This window comes from Rhinoraja longicauda, chromosome 23 (genome assembly GCF_053455715.1).
Source record: "Rhinoraja longicauda isolate Sanriku21f chromosome 23, sRhiLon1.1, whole genome shotgun sequence".
Classification (NCBI taxonomy): domain Eukaryota; kingdom Metazoa; phylum Chordata; class Chondrichthyes; order Rajiformes; family Arhynchobatidae; genus Rhinoraja; species Rhinoraja longicauda.
The window spans coordinates 30,649,813-30,664,949 of record NC_135975.1 but is presented as its reverse complement, the minus strand read 5'-3'; the positions used below and the strand labels follow the sequence as shown (position 1 = coordinate 30,664,949).

The 15,137-nt window shown below is 45.2% G+C and overlaps 1 protein-coding gene across 1 annotated transcript in view; it reads left to right on the top strand.

The window, feature by feature from the left end:
* recql (RecQ helicase-like) overlaps positions 1–10,588 on the top strand; it is a 30,860-nt gene extending 20,272 nt beyond the window's left edge. The window contains exons 10-16 of the mRNA XM_078419970.1: positions 1,582–1,699; positions 3,166–3,304; positions 4,924–5,015; positions 7,328–7,547; positions 7,957–8,077; positions 9,186–9,337; positions 10,081–10,588. Coding sequence (XP_078276096.1) covers positions 1,582–1,699; positions 3,166–3,304; positions 4,924–5,015; positions 7,328–7,547; positions 7,957–8,077; positions 9,186–9,320 — 825 coding nt within the window. The 3' untranslated portion in view covers positions 9,321–9,337; positions 10,081–10,588. The remainder of the gene's footprint in view (positions 1–1,581; positions 1,700–3,165; positions 3,305–4,923; positions 5,016–7,327; positions 7,548–7,956; positions 8,078–9,185; positions 9,338–10,080) is intronic.
* The last annotated feature ends 4,549 nt before the right edge of the window (positions 10,589–15,137 follow it).

The window sequence follows — 15,137 nt, the reverse complement described above, 5'->3', positions numbered from 1 at the left end:
TTGAGTATTTCCAGCACTTTGTGTTGAATTACAGATATGAATATCTATAATATTAATATCAGTAATATTAATGTTTATTACTGAGGTAATACTAGCCAATGCCTTGAATCTGCGTGCCATTTGAGTGATGACATCTTTCAGAGTACAAAAGAATTTTCTGTTCCTATAACCTATGAATTTATGAGTTTAAAGTCTATGATAATGACACTTAAGAGACGTGTATCGACAGGGAATGGAGTGATATAGATTATGTTGAGGCAGACAGGAGTTGGTCATGGCATCATGTTCGGCACAGACGTGGACTGAAAGGTCTGTTCTTCTGCTGTACTATGCCCTTGCAACTCTTGTTGTAGGCAATTCGTCAGTATTTCTCAAACCTGTTATTGGTCACCATTGAGCTGTTGGTTTAGATTTTGTCGCTCCTGTGCCTTTCCTGGGACATTTCACCCATCAGTGGAGGTAGAATGGTACTTAGCTGAAGATTAACGCTAGGAGCTGTTCTGTATAGAAAGAGAAAGGAAGATGTGCTCAAATCCACATTGGATGCCCTCTACAGGTTCCCATTGCAAGTTGTTGGTGTGAGATGTGTCGGTGAAGTAAACCCTCGTTATGCGAACATCTTTATAACGGATAGTGGACCTATCGATCTTCACCACCACCCCCCGGCCTGCACAGCCTCCCCCACTGCCTCCCACAGCTTCCTCAGCAGCTTCCAGGCCATGCCTGCCACCGTCACCGCTGACCCGTACCTACATTCCAGCCGCCCGTGGCCCGCGACCATTAACTCCACCGATCCTCGCCTCAACTCACCGGTATTCAGGGCCCAGTTGCAGATCGAGAGTCTGAAGAAAAGTCTCCACCTGAAATACCACCGATCTATGTTCTCCACAGATGCTGCCTGACCCGCTGAGTTACTCCAGCACCTTGTTCTCTTTTGTGTATTAACCAGCATCTGCAGCTCTTTGTTTCTACTACTTATACAATGATGCTTTCTTACTCGGCAATCCCTTTCTCAGTTATAGTGGAGAATCGGCAATAATGGACAATTAATACCCCACCCCCATCCCACCCACCCATGATCCGTTATAACAAGGGTTCACTGTACAGAGAGACAGATGTTTCTGTGACTTGTTCTTCGAAGACAGGAGCATCTATGATGTCGACACAAGGAACTGCAGATCGTTGAATCATGAAAAAAATACAAAGTGCTGGTGTTAGCGAGTCGGGCAGCGTCTGTGGAGGGAATGGATGGGCAACTTTTTGCTTTGGGACCCTTCTTCAGCTTGACCTCCTGAGTTATTCCAGCACTTTCTGTTTTACATTTAGACAGGTACATGAATAGGAAAGGATTTGAGGGATACGAGGCAAATAGGTGGGACAAGTGTAGATGGGATATCATAGTCGGCATGGGCATGTTGGGCCGAAGGGCCTGTTTCCAAACTATGACTCTATGACTATCTAACCTGCCACTTCATTGCGGCACCATGTCCGCTGTGATACAGTTGTTCCAGAGCCCATTTTTAAAAAAGTTGATGCACTTTCATCAGTCTGTTTTTGATTGTCAAATATCTTCTACCTCAGGTTGTGGTGGCGACGGTGGCATTTGGCATGGGCATCGATAAGGCCAACGTTCGATTTGTTTTTCATCAGTCCCTCAGCAAATCCATGGAGAACTACTACCAAGAGAGCGGGCGGGCAGGTGCGCTATCAGAAAGAAAGTGATTCAGGAACGTGGACCATAGAGTCGAACGTACAGCGTGGAAACAGGCTCTTCGGCACAACTCGTCTATGCCGACCAAGATGGCCCGTCTAGCCCAGTCCCTTTTGACCGCATTTGGCCCAATAAGCACCAAACCTTTCCTATCCATGTACCTGCTCAAGTGTCGTTAAAATATTATGATACCTGTTTTAACTACCTCCTTTGGCAGCTTGTTCCAAATACCCACCACCCGCTGTGTGAAAAAGTTGCCCCTCAGGTTCCTATTAAATCTTTCCCCTCTCACTTGAAACCTACATCCTCTGCTTCTTGATTCCCCATCCCTGGTAAAAGACTCTTGTGCATGTACCCTATCTATTCCCCTCATGATTTTGTACATCTCTATAAGATCACTCCTCAGCCACGAGTTGGTGCACACACAAGAAAAGTCAGGTGCTTGAATCGAGTAGGAGTTTGGAATCTGTTACTATTAACTACCAATGTTTAACCTGTTAGTGGCGTGAGCTGTGAATGCATTGAACATTGTACGATCATCAGCAAATGTGCTCATTGCTGTCCTAAAGATGGAATGCAGTTCATTGATAAAGCAGCTGAAGTTAGTTTAATTTGGAGATGCAGCATGGAAACAGGCCCTTCGACCCACCGAGTCCACGCCGACCACCGATTGCCCGTTCACACTAGTTCTATGTTATCCCATTTGTCATCCACTCCCTACACACGAGGGGCAGTTTACAGAGGGCCAATTATTCATCAAACCCGCACATCTTTCGGATGTGGGAGCACCCGGAGGAAACCCCTGCAATCACAGGAAGAACGTGCAAGCTCCACACAGACAGCACCCGTAGTCAGGATCCAACCAAAAGCAGCAGGTCTACCAGCGAGAACAGTAGACCCTCTACCGAATCAGAATGGAGGGAGTTGCCACATTCCAGTGGCATCTAGCAACTTCCAGGTCTCTGAAAAGTCCAACCTTGACACACAGAGATTGTTATATTCTTACTTCAAGGCCCTATGCTCAGGTGGCACTAGATGGGTGAAGTAGGGGTGGGCCTGGCCCAGCACTATGCCGTCGGCTCCTTCCACCGCTGCTCCGTGCAGCTGCCGCAGGCTGCGCTCGACCCGCTCGCTCACCCCGCTGCTGTAGGGCCTCCTGCGGCCGTCTCCGCCAACACCACTGCCTGTGACCATCGCAAACGCAGTGCCTCCAGCAGCCACCCCTCCACTCCCGTGCCCCTCTGCCCGAGCGATAAAGGAGGTCCAGGTCGCTTTACGAGGGCATGGGAGGGAGGTAGGATCACGCACTGGTCACAGCTGCCAGAATTCCCCTTCACCTTCCACCGCCTCCACCCTTGGATCAGTCTCGGACACACTTAACGTAATGAGGTGGAGACGTCCTTCAGTCAAAAATGACTCTTGTTAATCACCCTCTTTTAAATTATGTTTCGCAGGTCGAGATGACCTTAAAGCTGACTGCATTCTGTACTATGGATTTATGGATATATTCCGGCAGAGCACAATGGTGGTTATGGAGAACGTTGGGCAACAAAAGCTTTATGAGATGGTGGCATACTGTCAGGATTCTAAAAGGTATGGTCGTTTGTTCTGTTCCTCCTCCTAGCATCTTAAAATGCTCTTTGGATGGCTGGTGGTGCATTGCTGAGACTACCGTCAGCGAGGTTAATGGTATTGGAACCCAATGTCTTGGCCTTGGATGAAACGATACAGACGGACACATACTGTTCTAATCTCACCAAACTGATCTGGGGGAAGGAAAGAATATAAATTGGAGCGACTTTCTCTCAAAGACATTTCGCTGTGTATACCTTTACACTATGATGCGTTCATAAGTTATAACAGGAGAATTAGGCCCATCAAGTCTACTATGCCATTCAATCATGGCTGATCTATCTTTCCCTCTCAACCCCATTCTCCTGCCTTCTCCCCATAATCCCTGACACCCTTACTAATCAAGAATCTATCAATCTGCACCTTAAAATTACCCAATGACTTGGCGGTCAATGGCAATGAATTCCACAGATTCACCCCTCACTAAAGAAATTCCTCCATCTCTCCTTTCTAAAGGTACATTCTTTTATTCTGAGGCTATGACCTCTGGTCCGAGACCCTCGCACGAGTGGAAACATCCTCTCCACATCCACTCTATCCAGGCCTTTTACTATTCAGTGAGTTTCACTATGTCTATGCAATAACACCATAGATGCACGGTGACACAGCCTTAACCCAACCTATGTTATAGGGAGACCTGATGGTATATAACATTACGAGAGGCATCAATTGGAAAGACAGAATTAACTTTATTTGCACGGCGGAAGTGTCAAAGACTAGAGGACATAGCTTTAAGGTCAGAAGGGCAAAGTTTAAAGGAGATGTGCGGGACAAGTTTTTTTATACTGAGGATGGTGGGTGCCTGGAACACGCAGCCGAGGGTGGTGGTGGAGGCAGATTTGATAGTGGCGTTTTAGAGGCTTTTGGATAGACACATGTAGATGCATGGAATGGAGAGGTATGGATCATGTTCAGGCAGAGAAGATTGGGCGGCACGGTAGCGCAGCGGTAGAGTTGCTGCTTTACAGCGAATGCAGCGCCGGAGACTCAGGTTCGATCCTGACTACAGGTGCTGCACTGTAAGGAGTTTGTACGTTCTCCCCGTGACCTGCGTGGGTTTTCTCCGAGATCTTCGGTTTCCTCCCACACTCCAAAGACGTACAGGTATGTAGGTTAATTGGCTGGGTAAAATGTAAAAATTGTCCCTAGTGGGTGTAGGATAGTGTTAATGTACGGGAATCGCTGGGCGGCACGGACTTGGAGGGCCGAAAAGGCCTGTTTCCGGCTGTATATATATGATATGATATGATATGATATGATTAGTTTAACGGCATCATGTTCGGCACAGTCATTATGGGCCAAAGAGCCCATGGTGAACAGTGTTTGCAAGAACTGCCCAGGTGAATTTTCCAGGTGACTTAAACATCTTGGAAATGGTCATTGTAATGGTTTACTCAAGGTAACAATTAGTTAATTGCAAAACACTGAAAATAATGGTGTTATGCAACTGAATCTCTAGATAACAGTGATGTACTACATTCAGATGTTGAACACAGCCATAACCCAGTGCATCTGTGAACACTGTGTGATTAAGTGGATGGGGGTGATTGTGACTGTGCATCGATCTGCTATGTTTCCAGGTGCAGACGGGTGCAGATAGCACAGCACTTTGATGAAGTCTGGGATTCGACAAAGTGCAACAAGATGTGTGACAATTGCAACTGTGATGCAGGTAAGTCCTTTCCTTGAGTCAATGAACTGTCCGTAAGCTGTGGACATTTCAACATTCAAAACAGGAGGAACTAGGCATTGATAAGGAATAGCATACGAGAATTAGTCAAGAAAGAAATGTAAAAACAGATTGTAAATGTTTGTATCGATATGTAAAAAGTGTTAATGTGGGAACTTTGGAGACTGAGACCAGAGAAATTATTTTGGGAAATAAGGGAATGATAAAAAACCTGGGGATAGTGGGAAAATATGTCTAGAGTGAATGAGGAGTTTTAAGACATTAGGATCGGTAAAATATTATTGGGGAATTTAATGGACTGAAAGACAATAAATTCTCAGGATGGTAATTTACATCCAAAGGTATTTAAGGAGATTTAGTTTAATTTAGTTTGGTTTGGTTTGGTTTAGCTTAGTGACGCAACATGAAAGCAGGGCCTGAGTCCACACCGACCATCGATCATCCATTCACTAGTTCTATGTTATCCCACTTTCTCATCCACTCCGTACACACTAGGGGGCATTCCTACACTCCTGCAACTCAACCGATCATCTTCCAACTGGAGTGGACCTTTGAAAGACCTGTGGAACATGACAGTGATGAGAAGGATGTTTTTCTGTTAAGGAACTGCTTGTATATCTTAGTTTAGTTGGGTTGGGTCTTTATTCTTTATAGGTTGGGTCTTTATTCTTTGGAGCGTAGAAGGTTGAGGGGGGACTTGATAGAGGTTTTTTAAATTTTGAGAGGGACGGACAGAGTTGACGTGGGTAGGCTTTTCCCTTTGAGAGTGGGGAAGATTCCAACAAGGGGACATAGCTTCAGAATTGAGGGACAAAGGTTTAGGGGTAACATGAGGGGGAACTTCTTTACTCAGAGGGTGGTGGCTGTATGGAATGGGCTTCCGGTGGAAGTGGTGGAGGCTGGCTCGATTTTATTATTTAAAAGTAAATTGGATAGGTATATGGATAGGAGGGGATTAGAGGGTTATGGTCTGAGTGCAGGTAGATGAGACTAGGTCAGGGAGAATGGTCGGCGTGGACTGGTAGGGCCGGACAGGCCTGTTTCCATGCTGTAGTTGTTATATATACAGCCTGGAAACAGGCCCTTCGGCCCACTGAGTCCGCGCCAACCAGCGATCCCCACACATTAACACTATCCTACACATACTAGGGACAATTTACAATTTTCACCCAGCCAATCAGCCTACAAACCTGTACGTCTTTCGAGTGCGGGTGGAAACTGGAGATCCCAAAGGAAACCTATGCAGGTCATGGGGAGAACATATAAACTCCGTACAGCAGCACCTGTGGTCAGAATCAAACCTGGGTCTGACGCTGTAAGCCAGTAACTCTACTGCTGAGCCACCCTGACATGTGCTGTATGAACAGTAAATATCAGAAGTTCCTGGTGAGCCGCTGCCACACCTCAACAACAGCCCTGGCTGATAAAACTGACTGAAGACTGGTAACCGGGGAGGAGGAGGATGGAGGGGGTTGGTGACTGAGGCGGACGCTGCACAACGGGCCTTTTTCAAGATGGCGGCGGACGGAGGAGAGGGTTGGTGTCGCCATGACAACGGGCTTTTGAAGCCAAGATAAGACTGCACTCTTAAGAACTTTGTAACTTTGTGGGCACCAGACTCTACGGTGTCGGTGAAGTCTACTATTACACTACAATCATTGCATTTTTGGACTTGTGTATGATTGTGCTCATCTATTGTATGGTTTTACTGGATTGTATCCAAAACAAAGAATTTCACTGTACATAGGTACATATGACAAAGTGTAGTCATCATATATAAATGAACAATATAACCCTCCCCCTCTCTCTATTTTTCCATATACCCTAACCTTCTTTCCCCTCCCCCTCTCCTGTACCCCACTTGGACTTGCAACTATTTCTCCACTTCCACCTACATTCCTTCCTCTAGCTTCACAATTTGCGACTCTTCAATCCTTTTGCCTCACACCTTCTGTCTTTTCATCTCTGCCTTTTGTCCAACCATCTGCCTATCAAAAAAAACCTTACCACATACATATATCTACATACATATGTATATTTTCCATATACTCTCCATACATATATATATATATATATTTACAGGGATTATTTTCTATTGGACAATAAGCATTGTTTCCATTTGGAATCAAATGTAATTAAATAGTCATACAGCAAACATCATACAATATATTTATGAAACTGAACACAAAGATGAAGCTGGGTCCATCTTTAAATAACCAATGATGTAACTATTGACTACAGTGAAGAACAATCATTTCTGCCGCTAATAACGTCTATTTTCATTTGGCTTGTAGATTTGAAGAAGATTGATATAACCGGTTACTGTTCCGATTTGATCAAAATATTGAAGCACGCTGAACAACTCGATGAAAAGCTCACTCCACTGAAGTTGATTGAAGCTTGGAATGGGAAGGGTCTCTCCAAGCTAAGGTTAGCCTCGGTAAAGCCTCCCGATCTGTCCAGGAATGAAATGGAGGATGTGATTGTGCATCTTCTTCTGCAAGAATACTTGAAGTGAGTAATACTTGAAGCAAGTAAAAATGTAATTGTTCTATCTGGGGCATATGACAATAAAACACTCTTGACTCTTGACTCAGAAATAGCTGCCTCGCCAACAGTCTGTCTGTCCCTCCCTTTGTTTTTTTTAGTATGTGTTAAATGTATGTTTTAGTGTTCTTTAGTTTGTTTTATGTGGGGGGTGGGGTTGGGGGAAACTTTTAATCTCTTACAGTCATTACATTTTATATGAAACATAAAGTGACACAGCGGGTGAGGCAGTATCTGGGGAGGGAATGAACAGACAACGTTTCGGGCCAGGATCCTTCTTCAGACTGATGGAAATAGAGGGGGGAGAGAATAATTTGCAAAGTAATCTGTATTTTGGTCATTTTTGCCCCTTATATTTGTGGCTTTTGGTTTCCAGAGAACAGTTCAGCTTCACTGCATTTGCAACAATTTCATACATGAAGGTGGCACCAAAGGCAAATCTGCTGAGCAGTGAGAAGCACGTTGTTTCCATGCAAATGCGAGTGAGAACTAACAAGGTAATTATAGAAGAATCGCCGTCAAACTTAATGGGCCACCCCAGGATCTAAAGAAAGTAGATGGCAGAACTGGAGCCGCACAGTGGCGCATTGGGTAGAACTGCTGCCTCACAGCGCCAGAGACCCGGATTTGATCCTGACCTCGGGTGCTGTGTGTGTGTGTGTGGAGTTTGCACATCCTCCTTGTGACCGCGTGGGTTTCCTCCGGGTGCTCAGGTTTCCTCCCACATCCAAAAGATGTGCGGGTTTGTAGGTTAATTAGCCCTCTGTAAATTGTCCTCTTTACAGAGGGAGCGGGTGCTAAGTTGGATAACATAAAACTAGGGTGAACGGGTAGACACAAAGCTGGAGTAACTCAGTGGGACAGGCAGCATCTCAACAGACAGGAGATGCTGCCTGTCCCGCTGAGTTACTCCAACATTTTGTGTCTACCTTTGATTTAAACCAGCATCTGCAGCTCTTTCCTACACATAGGCGAACACGTGATTGATGGTCTGCATGGACTCGGTGGGCTGAAGGGCTCGTTTCCATGCTGTATCCCTAACCATCCACCTAAACAACAGGTCTTTTGCTTATAATCTTCAACGTTCTTTCACGTCAGGAAGCTTACATCTTGATTAAAAGATTATGGATGAAAAATTATTTACTGGTGTTGAAAATTTGAGAGGAAACTCCAGAGAATTATAGACCAATAGGTCTGGGGAAATTCTGAAATCCATAAGAATAAGAATAGAACTTTGTGATTTTTTTTTTTTGTTTGACAGATCAGGGAGACGTCCTTAATTTATAAAAAGCAGATATTTCTTGATGTTTATGACTGGAATGTTTTGAAAAGTGAGTTAAGTAGTGGAGAGTGATATGCTACTTGTAACCTAACTTAGAATGTAGAACAGCCATTGCTGTAACTGACTGAGATTGATTCTAGTCACAGAAATGTACATTTAGCTATCCTCCAATCATTGTATTTATCTGGATAAATTACCCGGCCTTTATCGGAAGAGGTTTCTGTATCCTCCTCACCCTGCAGACCCTCTAGTCTCCAAATAAATGGACTTTGTTTTCTCTGTCACTGTTTCTGGCTTCAAGACTTGGCTCTTTCCATCCCCAGATGAGGCCGACAGCAATGGAAGTAGCAGACGTCAAAGATGCTAAGGAGTGTGGGAACAAGCGTCCTGCTACAGAAACTGTAACGGACAGCAGGAAGAGTAAAGTATCCAAGGTTTCCACAGCTCTCCAAGATTGATTCACCCTTATTTGAAGGTAAGATTTACTTAATTGGACTTTTTTTTCCAACTTCCCTCTTTCACGGCGATAGTGGCACAGAGGTAGAGTTGCTGCCTTACAGCACCAGAGACTCGGGTTCGATCCTGACCATGGGTGCTGTCTGTACGGAGTTTGTATCTTCTCCCTGTGACTGTGGGTTTTCTCCGGGTGCTCCGGTTTCCTCCCACACTCCAAAGACATGCAGGTTTGTAGGTTAATTTGCTTCGGTAAATTCGCAAATTGTGTAGGGTAATGTTAGTGTACGGGGTGATAGCCAGTCGGCGCGGACTTGTTGGGCCGAAGGGCCTGTTTACGTGCTGTATCTCTAAAGTCTAAAATATCTTGTTCACCAGATACTGGCTTATGCTGGAATAATCCTGTCACAAGTTTTTACTTCTCGTGCACAAGTGTTCCGACCCGAAACGTCATCTATTTCTTGTGTCCAGTCATGCTGCCCGACCCGCTGAATTACTCCAGCATTTTGTGTCTATCTTCGGTATAAACCAGCATCTGCAGTTCCTTCCTACACATTACCTCCTTCACAGGCAGCTCGTTCTACCACCCGCTGTGGATAAAAGTTGCCCCTCATCTTTCCCCTCTCACCTTAAACCTACACCCTCTAGTTCTTGATTCACCCTACTGTGGGAGAATGGTTTTCATTGTGAACTCGTAAAGATAACTGGCAGGATTTGTAAGAGCTGTCTGCTAACGCGTAGAATTATTTTTGACTTTCTCCTCAGGAAGGAAGTGATCCGTGAATGTGGTGGATCAAGTGCGGGGGAGGGGAGGTATTGGAGACGGCTAGACACCTTTCAGCAGAGGCACAGTGTCCAAGACCTCAACCGCAACAACAAAGGTCTAAACCATTGTAAACCACTGCTTTCGTATCTACAGTGCTCACAAGAGTGGACGACTAAGGATGAATTTCGGAGCTTTATGTAAGAATGGGAACACTGGTCTTTCAAGGAAAGGAAACGTCACTGATGTTCCAGTGAAAATGTAGTTGCGTTTATCATGAAGGCCCAAATTGAGAGTTTATAGAAGCCGGGCATTTTTGTTTTTGTAATAAGTAAGTCCACAGCAAGGATGATAGAGGCTGGCTGGACAGGTTTTATAGTAAAACTATACCCAAGGACTTGCAAAGCACAGTAAAGGAGAAGCTCAAAAAAAAATTTTTTTTATAAGCGACATGAAAACATGCATGGAATTTCACTGTAAAAGATGTCTTGCCCGATTAAATATTTGCTAAATGGATATGTGTATTTTTATTGCTCCCCAAAATAAACTTTCACCCAAATCTATAAATACTATAACAGTATTTAAAAGACATTTCGACAGATATATGGACAGGAAAGGTTCAGAGGGCTATGGGCCAAACGCAGGCAGATGGGGCATCTGGTTGGGATGGGGAAGTTGGGGCAAAGGGCTTATTTCTCTGCTGTATGACTATAATGCAAGGTGTCATTTTTTAATACTATATTTCTACAAATGGAAGCTGGCAAAATAGTACACCACTTTTTGAGGGGTTTACTTTAGAGATAAAGCATGGAAAAAGGCCCTTTGGCCCACCGAATTCGCGCTGACTCGCGATTACTCCATACACTAGCACCATCGTACCTACTAGGGACAATTTACAATTTTACTGGCTAATTAACCTACAAACCTGTAGTCTGGAGTGTGGGAGAAATCTGGAGCACCCGGAGAAAACCCACCTGGCCCCAGGGAGAACGTACAAAGTCCATACATACAACACCCACAGTCAGGATCGAACCCGGATGTCTGGCACGGTGAGACAGCATCTCTACTGCTGCGCCACCGGGTCTCCCAAATCTAATTTAACCTACTAATCTAATTTTGCAAAGGCAAAGATGTCTAATTTTCTCTTTTGGAAGCCATGCTTTGAAGTGTGGGTAACTGTAAAGTTTTAAAGGGTGTGCCAGTATACTTCCACTGAGCACCGTAAAAGAATGGCTTGTATTTCTAAAAATAATGTTGTTTAAAGTCATACAGCGCGGTAACAGGCCCTTTGACCCAACTTGCCCGTAGCGACCAAGATGCCCCATCAATCATAGCCCCGTCAGCCTGCGTTTGGCCCATATCCCTCCAAATATTTCCTATCCATGTACCTGTCCAAATGTCTTTAAATGTTGTTATAGTACCTGCCTCAACTACCTCCTCTGGCATGCTTTGATGACATTTTGAGACTATTTTTAAGGGTGCTCACTGCTGTCATATATGAAATGCAACACTTCCGTTTATTTATTTATTTTTTATTTAGAGATACAGCGCGGTATCAGGCCCTTTGGCCCACCGGGTCCGCGCCGCCCAGCGATCCCCGCACATTAACACTATCCCACACACACTAGGGACATTTATTTTAACATTTGCCCAGCCAATTAACCTACATACCTGTATGTCTTTGGAGTATGGGAGAAAACCGAAGATCTCGGAGAAAACCCACGCAGGTCACAGGGAGAACGTACAAACTCCTACATACGGCGCCCGTAGTCAGCATCGAACCTGAGTCTCTGGTGCTGCATTCGCTGTAAGGCAGCAACTCTACCGCTGCGCCACCGTGCCGCCCGTGTACACAGCAAGCTCTCATGAGGATGCTACAGTGATTAGATAATATGTTGGGGATGTTGGTTCATGGGCAAGTATAGGTCAGGACCCAGGAGAAGTCCACAATTAATCCATGGGATCTTTGGAGGAAAGCAAAAGACAAAGTGCTGGAGGAACTCAGTGGGTCGGGCAGCATCTGTATGGAGGGACCTTAAGAAAGGAGGAAGTTCTTTAGCCAGAGGGTGGTGAATCTGTGGAAACGAACAAATATTTGGGAATAACAATAAAAAACTAAACCTTGAAATGAAATCAAGTTGAACTGCACACAACAGCACTGCACAGGTCAAACTTTCATCAGAGGGTAATGAGATGATGATTATGTTCAGTCACAAAATGCTGGATAACTCAGCAGGTCAGGCAGCATCTCAGGAGAGAAGGAATGGGTGACGTTTCGGGTCGAGACCCTTCTTCAGACTGAAGAAGGGTCCCGACCCGAAACGTCACCCATTCCTTCTCTCCTGAGATGCTGCCTGACCTGCTGAGTTACTCCAGCATTTTGTGAATAAATACCTTCGATTTGTACCAGCATCTGCAGTTATTTTCTTACACTACATTACGTTCAGTCATTTCATTTCACTCCAGAAATTCAATCTGCCAGTTTTTTCAAGTGAGACAAACTTTATATGTCTGACCTTGACCAATCCACATGTTTTAGATCCTCACTGGGAACATTAGTAGGCTGAGAGAATAGATGTGGTGAGAATGCTGCCACTAGTATGAGAGTCCAGGACCAGATGGCACAGTCTCAGAATAAAAGGACATCTTTAGTAATGGAGTTGAGGAGGGATTTCTTGAGTCAGAAGGTGGTGAATCTGTGGCATTCATTGCACCAGACGGCGGTGGAGGCAAAGTCATTGGGTATTTTTAAGACAGAGTTTGACAGGTAGTTGATTGGTACGGGTGTTAAAGGTTACAGGGGGAAGGCAGGAGAATGGGGTTGAGAGGGAAAGATTGATCAGCCATGATTGAATGGCAAAGTAGATTCGATGGAACGAATAACCTACTTCTGCTCCTATGACGTGAACTTATGGAGGGAGGGTTGGGACCCCTCATCAGTCTGCAGACCCAAAACGTTGCCTGTCTATTCCTTCCACGTAAATGCTGCCTGAGCCGCTGAGTTCCTCCAGCGTTTTGTGTTCGTTCAACATCTTCACTTTCTTGCAGCTCCAATTAGAGGGCAGCGTCTTGGTTTAATGTTTTCATAAATTCATAAGTGATAGGAGCAGAATTAAGCCATTTATCCCATCAAGTCTCCTCTGCCATTCAATCATGGCTGATCTATCTTTTCCTGTCAACCCCATTCTCCTGCTTCTTCCCATAACCCCTGACACCCGTACTAATCAAGAATCTATCAATCTCTGCCTTAGAAATACCCACTAACAGCCTCCTGTGGCAATGAATTCCACAGATTCACCACCCTCTGACTAAAGAAATTCCTCCTCAACTCTTTCCTAAAGGCACGTCCTTTTATTCTGAGGCAATGGCCTCTGTCCTAGACTCTCCCACTAGTGGAAGCATCCTTTCCATGTCTACTCTATTCAGGCCTTTCGCTATTTGGTAAGTTTCGATGAGGTTCTCCCTCATCCTTCCAAACTCCAGAGAGTGGAGTCTATGTACTGAATCATGATCATTTACTTTGAGAGCAATACTGAACCATCAACATCATGCAAGTACATGACCCTCCAAATGATGGAGTGGGTTTTCTAAATAACTGCTTTGTGTAACCAATGTTGGTCCCACCTCAATAAGCTGCCAAGGACTAGAGGGCATAGCTTTAAGGTGAGTGGAGCAAAGTTGAAAGAAGATGCGCTGAACAGGTTTTATACACAGAGGGTGGTGGATGCCTGGAACGCGCTACCAGGGGCGGTGTAGGGCAGATAACAGTGGTTTAGTTTAGCGACTCAACGCAGAAACAGGCCCTTTGGCCCACTGAAACTGCGCCGACCAGCGATCCCCGGACATGCACGGGACAACTTACAATTCTTACGAAGCCAATTAACCAACAAACATTTGGAGTGTGGGAGGAAATCGGAGCATCCAGAGAAAACCCACGTGGTCACAGGGAGAACGTACAAACTCCATACAGACAGCACCCGTAGTCATGATCAAACCCAGGTCTCTGGCGCTGTAAGGCAGCAACTCTTAAGACAGCAACTCTACCACTGCACCACCATGCCAGGCCCATACTGGTGTTTAAGACTAGGCATATCCACATGTAGGGAATGGAGAGAACACGTGTCATAGTAAAAATTAGCTTTGGCATAATGCTCAACATAGACATTGTGGGCCAAAGAGCCTGTTCTTGTGCTGCACTGATCTGTGTTCTGAGTGATTGGTTGGAGCAAACGTTACTCAGTTTTTCTTGCTCCAAGTGAGGGAAGGGATTCACTTGGTCGATCCATTTGCTGAGGCACGGACGGACTGGCACAGAAGAGCAGGGTGCACTCTGTGATCAGATTATACTCTGCATTAAGCTCCGAGGGCCACGGCACATGCGCCTCCCCCACAGTCGAACGCAAGGTCTGGCGGATCGCGGCCCGCAGCGGGGAGATCGCCGAGCTGGCTCCTGCTCATGGGACCCAACGGACCGTGGCCTTGTGTGGGAAGGAACTGCAGATGCTGGTTTATACCGAAGATAGACACAAAATGTTGGAGTAACTCAGCGGGTCAGGCAGCATCTCTGAAGAAATGGAATAGGTGACGTTTCGGGTCGAGACCCTTCTTCAGACTAAGTTGGAAATAAGTCAGACTAGAGTAGACTAGGGTGGGAAGACTTCTTCAGACTGAAGTCTGAAGCAGGGTTCTGACCTGAAAATTGATACTGATTAGCTAATTAATTTATTGCATCGTATGGGAGGCGCATTCCCAATCTCGTTGTACCCCTGTACAATGACAATAAAGATATATTGTATTGTATTGTATTGTATTGCTTGACCAACTGAGTTACTCCAGTATTGTCATTCTGCAGTTCCTTGTTTCTGCAACTTGTTGATGTATCGGGACAACTCCTACAGTGCTCACTGCTGCCCTCTCCTGGTGAAATCCCTTTAATCATTCAAATTATTTCACCCACAACACTGTAGTAAATGGGCATCTTAAAGGAATGGGCTCTGTCTTTGTGACGCTCGGTTTCTCGTGGAATCAGTGTGACATTCTCTGTTCCAGTCCCATTCCT